At 49.4% G+C, this 20,719-nt stretch overlaps 1 protein-coding gene across 2 annotated transcripts; it reads right to left on the minus strand.

Annotated features, from left to right (window-relative positions):
* Positions 1–12,392: 12,392 nt before the first annotated feature.
* On the minus strand, positions 12,393–20,323 carry CKB (creatine kinase B). 2 transcript variants are annotated; one of them, XM_062628059.1, is made up of 8 exons: positions 20,298–20,323; positions 19,190–19,403; positions 17,919–18,073; positions 16,928–17,060; positions 15,845–16,016; positions 14,228–14,351; positions 13,318–13,507; positions 12,393–12,748 (listed from the first exon to the last, which is right to left on the minus strand). In XM_062628059.1, exons 2-8 carry the CDS (start codon positions 19,380–19,382, stop codon positions 12,570–12,572), a joined length of 1,146 nt encoding a protein of 381 aa, XP_062484043.1. In that variant the 5' UTR covers positions 19,383–19,403; positions 20,298–20,323; the 3' UTR covers positions 12,393–12,569. The 2 variants fall into 2 exon arrangements, with proteins under 2 accessions (XP_062484043.1, XP_062484044.1); XM_062628060.1 differs by lacking the exons at positions 19,190–19,403; positions 20,298–20,323 and adding an exon at positions 18,549–18,741.
* Positions 20,324–20,719: the final 396 nt, after the last annotated feature.

Raw genomic sequence — 20,719 nt, forward strand, 5'->3', positions numbered from 1 at the left:
GAGTAGGCTGAAATTCAGGAAAAAGGTACTAAAATGTGTCTTTGCGGGTGATGGGGGTCCCTAACTAGGCCATCTCCTGAAGCAGGAGACTGAGCAGAAGTGGAGCCAAGTCCAGAAGAGGAAAGGCTGGAGTGATCTCATCTCTGCTTCTATTCTATTTTCTAGGAGGTAGAATAGACCAATGGATTTGACAATGGAGCAGCAGCAGCTCCCTTCCTCACTGCCCTCCTCCCAGGCACTGCTGGAGTTTGGGTCAGTTTTTAGGACAATCACTTGTTCTTCCTCCTCCCTGTGTAGTGCTTGCAACAGGAACCCTATTCTTGCTGTGCCCACATACAACCAGTCTATTGTCACCAGTGCCCACTGCAGCAAGGGTCCAGCCTGGCAGGTATGGGCGAGTACGCACAAGAAATAAGATCACGCACTGGCACATACTTCTCCACAAAAGAGCATCCTGAACTGCTGTTGTATTACCCTGTATTGCAACAGCTGAGGCTGGTGGGGTGGGTGCTGGCCCAGGACAGAGCTGAGCTGGGAGGTGAAGGACAGACCACTGCCTAATCATAGCAAAGCACCTCTTCCTATCTCGGCTGGTTTCATTTCCCTGTTTTGGCCTGAGTCCAGGCTGGGTTGGGGCCAGGACACTTCCTAGCCCTGGTTTCTTGTCTGGTCGCTAGGCCAAGTTCTCCTTTGGCTGGCTGGATGCTGGCTGCTCCTCTGGAGGACCTTCTGCATGGCCTGGGCTCACCACTGTGTGAAAGAGGAAGGGAAGGTCTTGGCCTCGCACACGGGGAGTGGTGCAGCTTGTGCAAGTGTCTGTCACAAGACAGGAAGAGTAGGAGTCAGACTTCCCTGAGCCTCAGGTTGGATCTCTCTCTGGCCGCTGTGATGAGTGTGGGTAGGCTGATGAGTAGGACAACAAAAGCTCTCTGTTGGGGGATGTAAGCAGAGTAGTTTGAGAAGGCCCCATGTTTTCTTCTCAGCAAAGTAAAACAATGATTTTTCACAGTGTTGTGAGAACTTGGCTGAGATTTTCTCTCCTGGAGAAGGGAAAAGGAAGGGGCTCACCGCATCCAAAGGCACTGTTACTTTACAGCTCAGCAAAGAGCCATGAGGAGGCATCAACCTCATGGTCTTTTGTCCTGTGTACAAGCTGCTGCTGTCAGCTGGACCGGAGATGTCCTGTGCACATCCCAGGGAGGCAGCTGGTGATGCATGCTGAAGTCTCCCTGGGTGGGTAACTGTGACCATCTCACCCCCACTGCTGGAGCTGTTTGTGAACCCCTTAGCCTGCAGCAATCCAGAAGAGCTTTGAGCACTGGCTCCTGCTCAGACTGTCATAGGCTCGAATTCAAGCAGTTTTCTCCCTTGACAGAGCAGGAGCAAAGCCACCCTCTGGTTTGGTGCTAGCAGGAGCACCTCCACTTCCCCCCTCCCCAGCCTGAGTGGTGCCTGGGCTGGCTGCGCCTCCCGCCATGGCCACAATCATAACCATGGTCTCTTGAGGAGCTCCTCCCCACGTATGATGTGCTGCGGACAATGTCCCAGAGTATCCAAGGGAAGGAGCACTTGTTACCAGGCAGGACTGGTCTCTTAGCTGCCTTTTGAAGCCTCTGAGCCCCAGGAGTGGGCAGGGCTGAAGTAATGTGTTCCTGGAGCAGGAACATGCCGGAAGCCTGGAGGCAAGACAGCTAGGGAAATAACAACAGTGACAATCAGAGTAGGTGGGATTGAGCTCGACACAAAGACAATGCATCAGCTGAAGCAGGCATCTGTTTCCGTGGAAAAAGTCATCTGCTGCTGTGATGAGCCTGTGCCTGTCCTTGCCTTTGGCAAGCTGGGAGAAGGAGAAGGCAGGAAGGACAGAGGTGGCTCAGCCCGCTGGCAGCCAGACCTGGCTGCTGAAGGCAAAGCCCGATGCCTTGATGTGCTCTTTTCCCTGCTCATCTCTCCCAGACAGGCTATAGCTGTTGTGAATCTGAACCTCAGCGGGGTGAACATGTCATCAGAAACCCTAATGGTTTCCAGGAAACATCATGTCAGGTTTGGCCCTGTTCAGCTCAGTGGGCTCTGAGGTGATGGTAGGGACCATCTGTGGTTTAAACTGTTAGCCCCAAACTGCAGCAGCTGGTGGTGGCCCTAGGTTTGTGGCCCGCAGATGGATGGTCTGGAAATACAGCTCCAAAGGTGAGTGGAAACCTCCCCACAGCCTGCTGCTGTGCATTCAGCCTGGGTTTGGAGAGCAATGCGGCTGGAGGTAACCAAATCCTGGACAGCGAAGGGCTGAGCCCTGCATGCTGGCACCATGTGGTCATAGCCAGTGGTGGTGGTAGTCTTCGCATCCCTGAGTCCAGCCCAAATCCATCTGGATGCGGGGGTTCCTGGCAGCAGGCGCACTCATGTGCCATGACAAGGCTCACTGCTAGCCCTGCGTTCTCCTGCTGCCTGCTCCTCATGTCTGGTGGGCACTCACCTCACTGCCCACCATCCGTGGTGGAGGTGGCCCTTCAGGATGGACGTGGTGATGTTTACAAAGCACCACCCAGACCAGCAGGTCCTGCCAGCCCCCAGCCCTGGGGAGCTGCCCCATGGAAGCACAACCCAAGCAGTGGGATGGGGTTTCACTTCTCAGGAGCAGTGAGCTCTGCTGCAAGCACCCCTGCCTGTAACAGAAGCACCCGGCTGTGTTTTAGAGCCTTCACAAAAGCATGAGCACCCCAAAACAGACCTGTGCTCCTAATGAGACTTGCCAAGGATTTCTGCTGGGCTGCAGCTTCCAGCCTACGCGAGCACCAGCCCAGCCAGAGATTAAACAATATCCTTTAATAGGAACAGATAGGCACCCGTTTCTAGTGCGGGGAGAGAGGAGCATTCTCCATTCAGCGCTCACACGCAGGCAGCATGAGGACCGCAGGGGGACCGGGATGCCCTGATTTGGAAGTCTCCTGCTCAACTCAGCTACTCAGAAGGCAGCTGCTCCTGTGCTTGGGCCAAGGGAGGCTTTTTGTTTAGTACATCCTTCTCCTGCTCAGTGCAGTGGGGAAGCTGAAAGGCACCAGCTCATGCTTCTGGCCTCTCTCAAATGTGACTGTGACCTACCACAGATACGGGGTTACCACCAGCTTGTCAGAGCCTCCTCGGTGTGCGGGGCTGGGGCTTGCTGGTGCTGCCGTTTATGAGGCTCCAGCCCTCGCCCCGACTAGATAGCACAGGGCAGCTCTCCATCCTGTGCCTCACGGCCTTACCTTGCTCCTCAGAGGCTGCCCCATAGTCCTGCCTGGGGTAGTCCCCACAAAGGGGCTGCTGAAATGCTCACCAGTGTAAACAGGAGCTGCCTTCAGAAACAAGCTGAGAAAACAGCTGAGCCCGAGGGCATCACTCCTGTCTCCGTGAAAAAGCAGGAATACAGCCTCCGGGGCCTCCTCTTTCCCACCCTACTTGCACCCTGCAAGGAGATCTCTCCCCAGCTCTTCCCTTTGGCTCCTTTGGGTGGACCCTCACTACAGTCCCCATTCCCTGCACCTACTTCCACTGTGGTCCAAGCCCTACGATCCTTTCTGGGGCAGCAAAGCCCCCTCCTACCACCACCAGTGCCCTGGGGTGCAGGGCACAAGGGATCCCACACCCCAAAATGGCCAAAACCTGGAGGACAAAGCCCAGCTCCTGCAACAAGGAGCTGTGGGCTGTGGACTGTGAGTCAGACACATCTGCTGCAGGGTTTTACTGCACCAACACTTGGGTCAGCACTAGAGCTGTGTTGGAGGCTGACGTCCCCTTTCACACCTTTCCACTCTGGTGGGAGGTGACCTGTGAGGGTCCATGGTCTCTGGCTGCCGGTGGACCATGAGGCTCTTCACCTCCATAACGTGCTTTTTATAGTCCTTTTTTCCATTCCCAAGAGAAATTCTGCAGGAATTTTCTATTTCTGCAGGAGGGGCAGCAGGGAGAGGAAAGGTTGTGGTCTCTCAAGACCTTTGTGCTTTATTTTTACTTTTGTTGTTGTTGTTGGTTTTTTTTAATCTTGAGGAAGGAACAGACTAAAAGGGGCATAAATAAAACCCAGCTAAGCTGGTTTGGACATTGAATTGGGATTGAAATCCCTGCCCAGGGCTGTGAGTTTGTATGTGAGGAAGGCACTTGGACAGGGGGGATGCTGCAACTCAAATGAGAACTTCTTCTTTTCCATATTCCCTCTGCAGAACAAGCAGAGTGACTGGGTTACCCTCGCCTCTGAAGAGGGTGAGCTGGAAGGCAGAGGACCATGTTGAAGAGGCACCTTGACCGCCCTGCCCCAGCCTCAGCAAAGCTGCTTCCTCCACACTGTGAAATGGGAGGAGACTAATGATAGTCTCCGAAGGCCAGTTAAAAGCCTGCATGATGCTTTGCTAAATACAGCATCATATAAGCACAAAGTACTGATAGCACTGAGCCTGGTGTAAGCTGATGAGGAGTTCTTGTTTTCTTTTCCAGACCAGAGTTTGGGTTTCATGCTGTTGATGCCCTCAAAGGTTTCCTTCTACTGGGTTAACATCACGTCCCTCACCTGGGAGAGTGGGGGGGGGGGGTGGTGTCCACCTTGGAAAGGAGAGAAGTACTGTCAAGCTTTCATCTGATTCTAAAACATGCTTTAGCTGCATGCTTCCTGCAGAGTGTAAGTGTCATTGCTTAAAATAAGTATATGTGTGTTTAATTTCTTGCCTTATTTTCCAAGGATCCTATAGTCTTACTGTGGCTTGGTAACAGTCTCACCACAGGTTGCCTTTTCTGAGAGGCTCATTCCCAAGTCCCACAAGAGTTCAGTTTGAATCTGCATCCCCTCAGCCATGGCCACCATATCCCTGATGCCAGCGTGAACACAGGCTGCCGGCATGGCCATCCACAATTCCCTCTGCCAGCATGGCAGGGCTCTTCTCAGTAGGGTGGAAGGACAAGACAGAACATGTTGAGAAACAGCACATAGAGAATTAAGTGCCAAGTTCAAAGATTAGTGGTAGGCTTATTAGGTTTTCCCCTAAGCTCAGTATTAGGTAATGCTAAATGACCCACACAGAAATCAGAAGGGAGGATTAATAAAGGTTTAATGGTGGATGTTTGTGTTAGAAAGTGTCATGGGACTCAGAGCACCGGCAAACAGCAGTGTTTCCCCCCTCACTGGGGCGCACTGGAAGATGTTTCTTAGTACCCTAAAAATTGTTTCACCTTTCTTCCCAGATTTGTCATTCTTTTCAATAACTGTTCCCATGCTCACTGAGCCACAAATAGCTCCTGGGTTTATAAATGTATTTCACTGTTTCTCTAGGCCTTTTTGCTGTGTTTATTCCAACTCCCATTTAGGTAATCCAATATGTGTTTCCGATGGGCTCTGCTCAGGGCTTGCTGAAAGTGAATAAACTGAGCTGAAAGGCACATCAGCATTTAAACAACAAGATAACAGCTCTCCACAGGAGTTGTTCTTGGTGGAGGCTTCACTTTCGAACTAGGCTGTATGAGAAGATCTCATTGTGGCCACATCAATGGCAAGCGAAATGGAAATGATCACAAAAGAGCAGGACAGTGCACAGGTACCCCAGGAAGGTAAAGGCTGAAAGGGCGCATAGCGTAACTGCAAAGACATGTTATTGCTGGCTCTGACACTGATTATATAAACTATCTGGGAGAGACACACTGGCCATCTGCTGTCTTACGCCTCTTCAGGGGCTCCAGTTGACCCATCACTCGGTGTCATTGCTCATAAACACTGTTCAAGGCCTGACCCTTTATTCCTTGTGAGGAAAAACAAAACACTTTTGTCTCCTAAAGCTGTGCTTTCCAAGGGTCTTCCCTGCCTGTGTTCAGGGGTGTCCCCCCAAGCACCAGGGCCACCCCAATCAATTCAAAGGCATTTCAGGGGGAGCAAGATGGGGCTGCAGGGAAAGGTGCTCAGCCCCTGGAGGCTTCCTGGTCCTCCCAGGAGAGGAGAGGGACACAGCAACATTCCCAGGGCTTCACCCTGAAACGTGCAATCCTGTGGCAAACCACAGGGTTCATTGCAAATAAAAAACAACAAAAAGAAAGTGTGCCCAACCCCCCCCCCCCCCCCCCAAAAAAAAGAAAAAAGGCCAAACCACCGGGTAGCAGGAAACAGATAATCTTACGGCTCCAGGCTGGCCAGTCACCCACTTGCTGGCTGTGAGGTTAGCTCAGCCTTTTCCCTAGATGAGCCCTCAACCTTGCCCCACTTCACAGCACCCCACAGGATGAGTAAGTCAGAGCAAGCATTCTGGTGAGATGCCCGGTGGGCAGTGTAGCTATTGCACAAGGATGGCTGGTGCTCAGATCCAAACTGCTGCATTACGGTGCTTTTCGCACAGCCCTGCCGCAGAGAGCTGGTGCAACCCCTACTGCCTCTGTTCCAAGATGCTATCAACCCCACTCTTCCACGTTAATGCAGTCAGGAGGTGCCCTGCAGTGAGAAACTGTCACGGTATGGTCACTGGTGGCCAGGGATGCTGGCCAGGACAGCCCTTGGGGACATCACTGTGATGGGGCGGTGCACCCTTTCCCAGCACTTACCTCCTGCTGCTGGGATGCAGCTTCACAAGAGTTTGGTGGGTAGGAAGGATGGACCTTCTGGGATGCTGTGAAAGCTGTGCAGGCTGGGGGTCAGCCTTTGGAGAGCTACAGCCAGATGGGGAGGGGCCTAGAGCAGCCAGTGGGCACTGAGGCTGAGCACCAGGGTAGCTGGGTCCGTCACAAACCCCTTTTCATGCACATTCCCACGGGTATCTCTGGAGCCATCTCTCCCCAGACAAGTCCCAGCCTGGAGACTATTACAGAAGCAATCCAATAAAATAGTGTCCTGATGCCCTTTGCTGAGCACAGCCCACTCACGAAGCGGCGTAGTCTGTGGCCCTCCTGGTGCCCGTTCCCACCAGAGACCTCTCACGCCCATCTGCACATCTCCACTCACTCGGTCCCAGCACGGCTCTCCGGATCAGCCTTGTGCCGGGTTCCCAGTATTCACAGGCGTGCTCTGCCCGCAGCCTGGGAACGCCGTCAGCCCGAGCAGGGATTCGCGATGATTCAGGGAATGTCACCACAGGCGCAGAGGCAGACCGGCCGGCTCCTGCAGGCAGACTGCAAGGACACAGCCTGCCCCACGCTCACTGAAGCATCAGCCCTCCTGCCCCAGGTTATTCAGCACCCAGTGCCCTAAAGCTGTCTTGTTTGCATCTCACTGCTGTGCTCGCCTCCAGCTCCTCCCTGGCCAGCTGGGCCAACCAAGCAGAAGACATCCCCCCCACCCTGTGCCAATGTCAGCACACAACCCCATCAGCTCCCGCTGGCTGCCACTAGCCCTGAACCTGCTTTTCCCTCCAGTTTCACTGCGCTTTGAACATGCAGCAGCATTTGAACTGCAAACAGCCACTATTTACACCCCAACCAAACTGTCCCCAGTGTGTGTGCTAACCACCCTGCCAGACCAGGCTAAAGAACATGGGGTTTCACTTGAGTTAATTCACTCATTTTCCAGTTGCATTCAATCCCAAGTAATCCAGGAAAGCTTTGCTGTGCTCAAGTACTACCATCAAAGACCATCACAATAAGCAAAATATAAACTGACACTTCCAAGGTCCCCTCAGCATGGCTTATTCTCAGTTTTACTCTCTGGTCATCAAAAACTGATCTAGAATGAGCAGAACCTTGCACCCACCTGTACTGAGCATGGTGACAAGCTGAGATCTTTACAGAGATCTGGAGCTTGTGTGTGTATCTGTCAAATTAGTCTTCAATTCTGGTTTTATTCTGAAATTGCATTATAGAATGCTTCAGGTTTCCCATTCTGTATTTTTACCTGAAGATTTTCCCAGTCATTAAAAACCTCAATGTTCATATTTTTCTATCAATTTCCCAGGTGTTGAGCATGAGACATTCTGGCCTTTGAAAGTTCATATATATGTGAACACGTATATAAAAATATACATATGTACATATAAATATAAATACATATATGCATGATTTCTTATAGTCTTACTCACTGGCTGGAGGAGGAAAACCAAACTCTTGGGTAGGTTTGGACGCTTCTCTGTTTATTTTTACCCTGTCTGGTAATGCAGATTTTCCCGTTGTCAATCCCAGTCTGAGCCCACGCTGCCAGTTTAATTCCCAGACCCACACTGTGGGTGCTGTAGGTGCAGCTTCTCACCTGACAGTGAGCACTCAGCCTGGTTCCAGGCAGCACCTGCACAAAAAGAGATGCTCTTTCCAAAGGCGGAAGGGGGACACCCAGTACCTTCACGTACAAGCACTCTGCAGCCTGAGGGCAGCCCTTGCCATTGGGTTTCCCACGCAGTGGCCAGCAGCTCGATGCAGTGATGCAGACGCGCTGTGTGGTTGGGAACCAAGGGCAGATTGTGCCTCGGAAAGGAGCTGGTCAGGAGCTTGCATGATTCCTGTAAGAAAATAAATCCTAACACATCAAAACCGGGGGAAGAGGGTCACTCCATGTAAGAGACCTGGTTCTGATTAGCCTCTCATCTCAACAGCTTAGGCTATGGGGTGTCCTCCTCCATTGCTGGGCTTGGCTCCTCACTGGGCACAAATAAAACCCACCAAAGCCCTATGATGGTGAAGAAGTGCCCTGTCCCACCGGGCTGAGCAAACGGTCACTCAGGCTATTCCCAGCTTTCTAACTATGGTATGTTAGGCGAGTGGGAAGGCAGACCAGCTGGAGCAGCCAAAGGAACCTGCTGGCCTGCCACGTCCCCAGGGGGAAAAGCAAAGTAAACAGGAGATGAAAAGGCAGTGATGCCGTCTCCATTCTCAGACGGGTGCCCTGCCCACCACGCTACCACAGTCTGTGTGTGGGAGGGTGGAGAAAAAAACCAGATTAAATAGAATCACTTTAACTCTCCTGCTCGAGCAACTCCACATTGTGTGAAAACATGGTAATGTTCATATGAGGACAGGGTGGAGCCTAAACCTCCTCTCTCCCAGATGGGCACTGGAGGTGTTAGGCAGTAGCACCTTTCCTTTTATACTTGGCCTAGTGATGGATTAATACATGCCGGGCAAAATGGAAAGCTGGAGGACAGCCTTGCCCTGGCCCTGGTTGTGGTTGGGGGTGAGCCAACAGAGGATCCCTGACAGAGGGCAGAACTTGAGCAGCAGCCTCCTGCACCTCGGGCTGGGCTGACACAGGCATCCTGCAGATAAACCCACCGTGCTCTTATACTTAGATTTTGTGAGAGACGAGTCACACAGCTTGGCCACCACATTGGAAACCTTGCAGCACTTGTATCTATCTCATGAGAAGCTGCTGCCCTCTCCCCTCACTTGGCTGGGGGCACAAGGGAGCATGTGGGGAGCTTGACCACTTCACTCAGGCCTGGGAACTTCCCACGGCATGGAAGCATGCCCATTGTCAATGCCACAATGCTAAGCTTACCACCATCCTTTGTGTGGCTTAGCCTACAAGCGGGGGAAAGGCTATGAATAGTTTTCCAGTAGATAGCATGGAAGTGGAATAAGGAGCATTTATGGGCAGTCTACTGCCAGTACGTGTCATGTGAGAGGTAAATGTGTTCTTAGGCAGCTTGATTTCTTGAATAAGGACGTGCTGCTTGTGCCCTGTGTGCTGAAAGGGAAGGGGACTGGGCTGGGTGGCTGCTTCCAGTGCTGGCATTGCCCTCCATGGCCATTGCACACATGCTGGGGTGAGGCAGCTACTGCCTGAGGAAGACAGAAATGTTCAAAAAGAAGAAAAAGGCAATGACAAAAAGAAATTCCCTTTGGAAATGTTATAAAACCGGTGCATGTTTCAAGCAGTGGGCCAGCAGTGGAGGGACATGCCAGCCTGTGGGAGCAGGGTATGTGAAGGCAGTGAAAGAGCCCAACACAACAAGGCCCGTGTTGCAGCTGACAGACTGCTGAGCAGCAGGACAGCAGCAATGATCGCTGTTTCCGAACCTGTAAGTCAGAGAAGTTCAGCTGAAGAGAAATGCAACCTGTGCCTGCACAGCCCAGAGGGCTCCCTGGCCCCTCTCCTCCCCGTCCACACCCGCACATCGTCAGCACTTTCTTGGCCAGCAGAGGAGCCGGTGCAGTGCTCCAGGCTGGGTGAGAAACGCCGCCAGCCCTGCTGGGTGTGATGCAGAGGATGAGCTCACCCATCCAGAGGGCTCTGCTGGCCATGCCAGCTCCCATGTCCTTCCTGAAAGCTACGTGACATGAGTGGCTCTGCCAGCAATGGTAATTGCAGCTCCCTTGTATAAAGCACAGCAGAAACTGGTAACCTCCCTTCTCCTCCCCTCAGTTTAAGGCCAAGGCAGCCTGCCATTGCCCAGCACAGCTTCAGGTGCCCGAGGCATGAGTGAGCGGCCGCTGTGTGTGTCCTACTTTGCACAGCTGCAGTATCTGAGGGCACAGCAGTGAGTAATGCTGAGAAACCAAAGCCTTTAAGTTGAGGGGGTGGGAGGTTGAATTTCTCTCCATCACAGGTTCTTAGCCGTGTCCAGCCTTTTGTCATGACATGCTCATTCTCTAGAATATTGTCAATTGCTTTGTAGGAGCTGAAACAAAAGCAGTCGCATTAGTCCTCGTGGCAGCAACAGGAGGGAACACAGCAAAGGTGGTGGTGGGTGGGAAAGAAAACCAATTAAGGAGAAGTATTTTCTAGTTGGATGCAAGCATTGAAGACTGGCTTACTGCTTTGGCCATCATTTTTTAGCCAGTTACAAGTTCTGTCGCAGACTGCAGGGACCCAGGGGCTAAAACAAGACAGAGATGTAGCAGCTCCGATGGGCTGAGGACATAAAAGAAACAAGATGCATAGGGAGATATTTTTTTTATTCCAGCTGATACAGCTAGAAAAAGACAAGTTTTCAGACACCCTCCTTCCATTAAGTAATTGCTTTGAGTGCAGTAGTGATGCCCTGTTCAAGAGAAGCGCCACTAACTGAACACCTTCTGATTACAAGATGCAGAACCAGGTATTTGTCAAGCATCTGTGAACAGTGACAAGCAGCACAGCAAGGGGGACTTGAAGAATATACAGAACCAAACAGTTGTCACTTGCACCATTTTTTGTTCCTTCACAAGCCTCAAACAGAAAAACGCCTGTGCTGATTAACTCAAATACAGGATCATCACCCAGCACAAAACTAAGCTCTTACGTGTGACCTCCTCTTCCCCACCCAGTTAATTCTGAATCAAGTAGAAAGCTATATTTAAAATAAAAAACTCATCTGAGATGTTCCCTCGGCTTTTCCCTCACCACAATTTAATCAGCTTACCCCAGCTGGAGTCATCACTTCAGCTAAGTGACAGCCTGCAATCAGCCTTTGAAATACCACAGCCTTTACAAAAGAAAGCTTCAGTTTTTGACACAAACCTATATAAAGCTGCATGCTGTGAAGCTATGCATCAACCTTTCATCATGCTCCCGTTATAAAAGGTTTCAGCAGTGGGTAGAGCTGTTGAGCAGGTGCTATCTGCTTCCCAGGTTGCACTAGCTGCAAAAGCTGTTGTCTCTAAGGGTCCAGTGCTCCTAGCTCTCAATATTAATCTTGTAGGTTAATGTGATGCTGCCACATAGCAAGCACATGTGTACACAAACTACAGCCATTCTGGACAACAGACCTACATGACCCAACACTGTAAGCTCACACCCAGAGGACTGCCTGAGCTTGTAAGCCCAACCACTTAGCATGCTTTGACTATGCTGCTCATTTTTCCGTCCATGGAACAACTGGTATACAGCCCAGCAAGAGTCAGATGAAGAGATTTATCTTATCTACTTATTTTCCTGTGACTGGCAGCTTACATGCCCCATCTCTTTCCTAGCTGAGGTGAAACCAGTTACAGCATAGGCTTAATGTAAGTAAGTTTTCACCTTCCTTCCTTCTTCCAAAGAGGGCAATTAGTTGTTTACACCAACTCTTTGCACATCCATAGATTAAACATGTGATCTTGTCCCCACAAGCTAGCTCAGTGTCAGTATTATTATGGGCTGAAGTCTGACCTCATAGCACTGCCCTGCAGCTCCAGGAGGACCTGACTGAAAACAGTAGCCCTTTGTACCTAGGTCTGTCTCCCCTACCTTACAGGGGTCAGCCTCGCTCACTGTAGTCGGGATAATGACAGCTTACAGTTAGCATGAGCAGATGCACAAGCCAAAGCCTTGGAGGTAGGGCATGTTTGCTGTGACTCATGTTTAACACTAGTTCTCAAGTTTACACCAACTACAATCAAGTTAAAGGTTCATTTTTGACATTGCCTTAACCACAGCTCAAGTGGACTGCAGAAGCACAGCCAGGAAGATGTGCTAGCTAGCAAAACCAGCCCCTCTAGCATAACTAATAAAATCAAATCACTGAAATCTCAAAGACATTCAGTTAACACATCTAAGACAGTTCAGGCCAAAACAACAGTTTATTTTCAGCAACGTCTCAACCATCAAAAAAATAAACTCTAACACGGATGGATGGAAGACTTCTCTACAGTGTAACTAAGTGGGCTCTGAACCCAGGGGTTTGAACTGGAGTGACATTATTCATCCAATAAGTTAGGAAGCATGAAAATAAAGTGCTTCATTTTTGAGCTGGCATGAGGTCATCAATAGACTGGCCTTTTTCAAGGCGTTTTTCCATTTCAGTGATCAGCTTCACACCATCCACCACTAACTGCACAAGCTCCACCTCAGAGAAGCCAAGACGATCAGCATTGGAGATATCAAACACTCCTCCAACAGCAGCTGTATCCACACCACCTGGAGCAAGAGACAGAGTTAGCACACTGACCACAGCTAGAGTAGGCAAGTTCTACCTTTCTTCCCTCACTAGCCTGAGATGGCAACACAGCAAGACAATTCTCGACAAGTGCTGCTGCCTCCTGCATACAGGGAGATAAAGCTGCATGTGACTGCCAAAATGAGCCACCCAACATGACATTAGGCCAGCTTTTTACTCTTTTAACCCCATGAGCAGTCTAACCTGTGATTAGACACACCCACTGCAGCTATTTCCTAGCCAGAAGTTAAATCAGGATTCCCATCCCTGCTTACAACAGAACAGCTGCCACCAGCTCCACCTTATCTGATGCTAAGAATACCACATACAGAACATACCTAAACAGGCAGATACAGTAAGGCCCACACAGTGCACTTGCACCTCCACCTCCTCCAAGATGCAATTTTAACGCTTAGTTCTCTCCATGTATGTACCTTTTGAATGGTCTGACAGGCACTGCCAGTGTGAACCAAGACATTGTTCTGACTGTAGTCAGGGTTCTGCTGGCATCTTAGAGCAATCTGACGAGGGCACCACTACAACCTCTCACCTGTGCCTCGCTTCTGAAGCCGCAGTCTCTTGAGGACCTCTCCAAACTTCTCATGTTTCCCAAGGTTTGGTAACTTGATGTGCACACCAGCACGGAGCCCTGTTCCAAGGTTGGATGGGCAGGTCAGGACGTAGCCCAAGTGTGGATTCCACATGAACTCGTGGTTTTTGGACTTAAAGAGATTTTCTATCTATAAATGCAGAGAATGGACATTTAGAGATTGCTCACTGCATGAAGGATGTAGGTCATCCATTAGTGCTCATTTACAGCTTCAGTTATATAGCAACAGCCTCAACAGCTTGAACAGCTATTTGTATCAGTCACATAGGCTCCCTCCATTGGGAAAAGATGGGCCACCAACAAGGGGCTTTTAAGGCCCTTGCTCCTAGCATTGGGACAGGCTAAGTTTAAACTACACTACAAAATCTCAAGTCACTATCTGTTGGGAAGCTTGATTTAGTATATATCCAACTGGCACGTTTGTTTGGATTAGGGAAGAGGCTGGTAAGGCTCAAGCTCATATCAAGACCAGAAGCTGAGAGAAGCATTCAGCCTAGAAACTGCAGTCCAGCTTTGCTCATCCACATTCAAGCAATTTCTCCTCCTACCCAGGGCACCTCAATGCTTGATTTCTAAAACCGTGTATAATCTCCTTTAAGTACAGTTTAAACACTTGGGTGAGGATGCTGTATCAGAGGACACATTCTAGACTTCATAGCCACAATGCTTTGCCTATGAAAGTGTTTCAGAGCCCTCACAGCTCTGGACTACATCAGTGTTCCCAGAGACCCAGGTTATGGAGCACCACCATGCAGGGCTCCACAAGCAGCTTTCATAGAGTCTGCATTCTCAGATCTAACCAGAGAGACATGTAACATTTAAACCTACAGTTCAGGCAATATTGATTTACCTGTGTTAGCCCAGTACAGAAACGGGTAAATACTTCCTTCATGTTGCCACCTTTCTGCATGGAAATAACTCTAAGGTGATCCTCCTCATTGATCCAAACAAGGAAGGTCTTATTATCATTGTGCCTAGGAAACAAGAACAACTTCTTGTCTGTCCCACCTGACATTTTCAAGGTAATTGTAATAGCACCAGATTACTCATCATTGCATCTTTTAAGAGGCTCACTTAGTTTCTTCTTCCAAGAAATTATTCATGCTTCTTTTGTTCATGCAGGACCTAACAGAGTTAAGCTACCTGCTCTTTCCAAGAGGTAGTTTAAATTAGTCTATACTTAAACATAACAGAATGAACAAGTACATGACATAAGCCAGTCTTAGATTTGACATAAAATCCTCACTTGTGGCCCAAGCTCACAAATGTAAGGGATTTCCCCTGTTCAGCAGGGTTTGCAGGAGGGTGATCACTGTAGACTGAGGCAGCCCCGTACAGTGATGTTCATAATGACATCACGTTGACAAAGTTTAAGAAATCCTTTTACCAGAATTTTGTCAGATTCTGTTAACCTGCACTTAGTACCTTAACAGAGAACTAAGTTGAGTTTTCACTATTCATTTTTGATTGGGGCTCTTCAGATATATTATAAAAACCTCTGAACACCAATGGGCCCCTCCTGTCCTAGCTTGCAGCTGGCAGCAAGCACTATCATAAATATTTACCACCTGACAATTTCTCAGCTTGATTAGGATCATAAATTAACTATACCTGAGGAAAGTTATTTATGCAGGCAACACTGAGACTTTACACTTCAAGCTTGTACATTAGTCATGCTCAGGTGACAGCACTATCTAGTGCTGGCAATCTGCAGGTAGATGATGCAATCTTGAAGGTGACCTCCAGAAACAAAGCATGCTTCCTCTGTGTTGTATTCCTAGTGCAGCTACAGTAATAAGATTGGAGTACTACAGCTGATAAAAACCTAGCCCTTAGCTTACAAGGGAGCAAGTTAATTATCTTACAGAAGCTCCAGAGATGCAGTTTTATGTAGGTGACCTATATCTGATAAGCAGAAGCCTTCCATTCCACACATGTGCATCAGTCAACTCATGTCACCAAATATATCTGGGGCCAAGGGGAGAAGTCTTTCCAGTGGTCTGTTATCCATGAGTTTCTGCAAGCAGAAGTGATGAGACTACTATGCATTCAGTATCAAGTCTGAACTAAGCAAACACTATGGCTTATTACCACACGTTACTCTAAGCTTCTGGGACAAGAAACTGGATGTAGTGGCACATACACTCCTTTGTAAGCAATCTACTTTCTTAAGCTACCTCAATTAATGCCTGGGGTTTCACTAACCTGTGCTGGATGGGTAAGCTCTACCTACAGGCTAGTGAAACTGCCTTGTTCCTATCAGCCCAATGTGAGGCATAGTAACACTTGTCCAAATTCTGCTGGTTCAGATACAACCTCCCCAGAGGATACCATACAAGATTCTCATTAGATTCAGTAATACAAGCTCAAAAGCTGCCATTTTGCCCCCAGTAGAAGTTGTAACTGAAACGGCAAGATCTTTGTTTGCAATGACTTCATACAGCTCCCCTCTTCCAGACATACTCACCAGATACCCCTGGCATCAGGCCAATCTCGTGCCATCCCAGATGCCAACAGAAGAGGAGAAACTGGCTTGTCAAACAAGAAGTGATCATCAATCAGCTGCTGCTGCTCTGCTTCAGTCATGTTCCTCAGAGCATAGTACTTGCCCTTGAGATCACCTTCCAGGCTACCAAGAGCTGAAAGAGAGAGTCACTTTAGGATGGGACCAAAGATGATAGACATCCTCAGCACTTTAGAGACCATAAACAAAGAAAGGCAATGTCTGATCTGCTGGGTTTGGTTTTTCCCTTGCTTTCATCTGCAATCCCAATGCCTTTGTGGCATTACAGAATTTAAGGCAGCATCAGATGATTTGTCTGCAGCTTCCAGGCTTAAGCAAGTAGTCATTGCCCCCTTACATACCGTACAGGATCATTACTGCTGCTTAAGAGTAGAAGTAACATGCTTTCTTCCAATGAGAATCAAGGTCACGAATACAACAAACAGCATTATTCTAAGTCAAGGACTGTTACCCTGCCCTTGAGAGGTTCTGGAACAACAACACTCTTGGTCTCCAGAACTGCACCTTGAGTGTATCCTTTCCTCTCAATGGAGTTGGGAGGCAATAGAAAAAACCTGCAGCTGAGGAGTTCCACTGAAAACTAGGGCTTACTCTAGCCAATTGCATATCTGGAGCAAGACTACACCTCTAAGCAAACTGAATGTTAATGAAAGTCAATTAAAAGCAGCCACAATATACTGCAACCATGACTCAATCCCTGAAGTTGCTACATACCTGTTATATTTCAGGTTTGAGCCGTGATGAACCAACCTCTTTCCCCACACACATAGAAAAAAAAGCTTTCAAGATCAACAAAGGTCAACTCAATGCAGTACAACTTGCCTTTGACATGTGCTCTTACTCTCAGCTACAAACAGCAATGCTAAGGCAGCTGCAATGTAATAAGCCTTCTTCAGGGAAGGCTCCATGTCCACACCAAATCTTGAGGGAGGCAGCTTTTGCCAACTGCCTCCATTTTCAAACTGCAAAGAACATCTCTTACACAAAGGACATAATATTCCCTGATGCCTCCAGTTTTCACTTTACCTTCAACGGAGAGCTTTTCAATAGCCCGCCTCTCTCCTCGACTGCAGTGCGGGGGAAGACAGAATCCACGGATGCTTCTACCAGTTCTGACACGGGAACTTAGCACATAATTTGGATCCAGATCATCACCTCCCTACAAGATTAGGAAGCCAGTGATACAACCTTATTGTCAAGGTACCTACCCTAAAATACATGTTCCTGCCATGCATTTAAACGTGCACCTTATACCAGAGATACTGACTACCCTGCAAGCAAGGGTCTTACTTCAGGACCCTTCTGTCTTCAGCATTAGCTCAACTATCTGTTTAACAATACTTGTTCTGAGACTAAGGCTACAGATACCAAGTAGAATAGTTCATAGAATAGTAGTTCATAGAAGCATGCTAGAAGATTTTACATCCATTTCAGACTACAGTCTGGGCTTCTGTTACCTTATCAGATCTGCAACCTAGAGGCATCAACATGAGTTGAACCCTCATTCAATTAGGTGTTTACTCTTGCAAATTAGAGTTACTGACTACTGTCACCTAAAGTCTCCTAATCTCAAACTGACCTCTAGCTAGCCAATCAACACAGCATTAGGGATTCCTAGAGTCTACAGTAACATTTGAAATCCATTAAATGGGCAAAAATTCTTACTTGTAGCCATACCAATGTCTATTCTGAAGTATGAGACCACCATGTGATACTTAGAATCCAAAATCAGATGGTGTTTTATAACAGTCCTTGACTCCAAGGACTGTGTGGTTTAAAGCCTGACTACTACAGCCCCACAGTTCATGGAAGCACATGTTGAACATGTTTGGCATGACTGACACGGCAGCAGCACATGAACCCACCTCGTAAGTCTGACTGCATTGGACACACAGCCTGTGGGTACGTCCTGGGTGAAAGCAGGGAACAGAGCCTGAGCCATCATTTTAGTCAGCTGCCAACAACTCTACCCAGTCCTCAGACCAGTAGGCATCAGTAATCGATCAAAAGTTTATACCTGCAGATTATCAGCGTTCAGGTCCGTCTTGTGCTGATCAGTTGGTTTGTAGCCACCATGCCTGTCTTCAATAACTGGATCAAAAAGTTCCTTAAACACCTCATAGGATTCTTCATCACCAGCTACACATCCTACTGTCATTATGAAGGGATGGCCTGAAGTAAAATCAGAAGAGCTAAGTATAGGTGATGTTTGGCTGTACTCCAGTATAGCACTAACCAGGCAAGTTCTGTAGTGGTAGGTCTAGTCACTTAGAAATGCATCCTTACATAAAAACATTTGGAGAGATCCTACATTTTACACTTAATCCAGTCAGTCAAATGCAGTACTATGGAAACCCATAGCTGTTGCCATTAAACCACACTCATTTGTCAAGCTTGGTTTAGGACAATTTCACATAGCATATCCAGTTTCACTAGCTAATTCAGAACACCAGACAGAAATTTTTGTCTTAGCAATCATGCTTTGCTGTAAGCAAGAATGCTTCAATTTTTGTTTCTTCTGCTACAGAGCTGTACTTCTGCAGTCTGCTCATGAACACCACCTCCACAAAATTAGTTTTAAGTCACCATATTCAAAAGCACCAGTTATTTCAGCTGGCTCACACAGAATATTCTCAACGCATTTTACCAGGATTATCAACCCCAGTCTGAATGACATCATCCAGGGTGAAGCCACTGGGTGTGACTCTGTCTCTCAGTTTCTTGTACAAATCCAGGGTTAGAACTTTAGCCATGTGGTTGTTGTGGCTTCTCACGTCCGGATACTCCTCATCAGGAGGCAGTCTCTGATTATTTAGTTGGGCCATTTTGATATTGCTAGAGTAAAAATAAATACTGTAACGTTAACATATAAACACATCTGTTCCCCTTTTTTCATAGAAGTGCTAAAGAACATCACATAACCAGTTTGGAATAGAATCAGACCAGAACAGCCAGGTAAGCTGACTTTCTTTTTTCACCACTGTGTTCTAACTAGAATGCATTTGGGTTGGTTTTGGGTTTTTTTTTCTTTTCTGATTTAAAGTACTTAGCAGAGCAGTTACATAATTGAAGTGTCTGGAAATCAGTATGTCAGAGCACAGCAAGCAACATGGCTTGACAGAACATGGCCCCTTTTAACCAGCCACACATTTAGAGCCTTCTTTCAGTGCTTTACAAGATTTGCCTCTTAGTAACTGAAGAGCTTTGGATGCCGTTGTCAAAAAGCACTTCCAGTATGGAGGGAGAACAGATCATCATTATGCAGCTCTAACGGCCCCCCGCCATTACCTGGGTTGTCAACCCCAGTCTGGATAACATCATCCAGCGTAAAGCCACTGGGAGTCTGCTTATCCCTCAACTTCTTGTACAGGTCCAAGGTGAGCACCTTGGCCATGTGATTGTTGTGAGCTTTCAGGTCAGGGAACTCATCATCGGCAGAGTAGTTCAGCTTCAGGAGGTTGTGGGTGTTTGAGAAAGGCATGTCTGCCCCTACCTGCAGTCACTGGGAAGAAAAGAGGAAGCCTATCACCGGAGGTTTGGCAGGCCCCGGACCGCCCGGGGGAAGCCAGGCACTCAGGCAAGGTCACCTTGGCTGTCATTCCGCCCGTGCCTTTCACACCTTTGCTGCCACACCACCTTCAGCAAGAGCCACAAAGGAGCAACGGAAAAAGTTCTTCACCACCCCCAGCTCTGCCCGGTCCTCCAACATCCCCTCCGCGAGGGCACGGACTCGGGCACCGCCCGGGTCAACGGACGCGCCCAAGGTCGCGCGGAGCGGCCGTGGCAGCTCGGGGCAGCCCCGCCGGCGGCTCCGGGAAGAGGGGAGAGGAAGCGGCCCGGACGCCGCGGGTTAGGGGGGGTGAAAGCACGGCCCCACCAGGACCACGCGCCGGGCGGCAGGTAAGCGGAGCGGCACTGTGATGCGCTCTGAAGGCGGCCGCGCCTCCAACCGCCACTGCTGGGCTAGAGAAAGATCCGCTGCACCCGGCACCCTCCGCGCCCCCGGCTGCTCCCTACTTGGGAGCGGAGTGGTGGGAAGCATCCAACGACCCCATTACACAACAGACGGCTCCCTCAGGGGACGTGGCTGAGGCGAGCATATATAACTACCCTGCTAAATACCGGGTTAATCTCGTTTTAGAACGGTGCCGGCTCCAGCTGAGGGCAAACCAAGTAAGCACCTGCGCCCCACCCCGCAGGAGCTCCGCGCCGCATCCCCCGCCCCAGCCGGGCGTCCCTGTCCTGTGCTGCCCCTCGCCGCACCCGCTCCCCTTCCTCAGCGGGACCGGGTCACCCCACACAGTGGAGCAAAAAAAAGATAATTTAAAAAACCGTGTTTTTTTTAACTAAACCTTATTTTAAAGCTACAAGACGGCTCGGCTGCCCCAGGACTTACCTAGGGCTCCGCAGCAAGTACCTCCAAGCTCTCCGCTCCCCACTGCTGCCCTAGCTGAGTGGAGAGCCGCACCGCTCCCGTGCCTCTTTTATATAGAGCGCGACCCGCCGCCCTATTGGCCGCTATTTATAGCCCATTCATTCCATTGGCCAGGCGCGGTAAGGCGGGGTGGGTGTTTGCCGTTGGCTGGGCCCGCGCTTGCCGCCATTTTGCTTGTCTCCGGAGGGGAAGCTGGGCGGCGTTGGGTGTGGGGCTGGGGGCTCCCGTGCGAGCCGCTCTCCGCAGTGGGGCGGCAGCAGCGCCTCGTCGGCCCCACTGAACACGCACATGCACACAGGGATCCCATCTCAGGGGTGCCACCGCACACCAGTGCAGGCATGTGGCCTGCTGCCAATCTGGCTTCACACCTTGGCTGAAGATTC

This window comes from Pezoporus occidentalis, unplaced genomic scaffold (genome assembly GCF_034315485.1).
Source record: "Pezoporus occidentalis ecotype Australia unplaced genomic scaffold, CSIRO_AGI_Poc_V1 ctg31, whole genome shotgun sequence".
NCBI lineage: Eukaryota > Metazoa > Chordata > Aves > Psittaciformes > Psittacidae > Pezoporus > Pezoporus occidentalis.

Excerpts from the sequence above, each read along its gene's own strand:
- CKB (XM_062628059.1), bottom strand. The coding sequence starts at position 19,382 with ATGCCTTTCTCAAACACCCACAACCTCCTGAAGCTGAACTACTCTGCC. Across the intron at positions 18,074-19,189 it reads GACTGGGGTTGACAACCCAG|GCCATCCCTTCATAATGACA; the intron begins GTAATGGCGGGG and ends ATTTTACTTCAG. Across the intron at positions 16,017-16,927 it reads TGAAAAGCTCTCCGTTGAAG|CTCTTGGTAGCCTGGAAGGT; the intron begins GTAAAGTGAAAA and ends TCTCTCTTTCAG.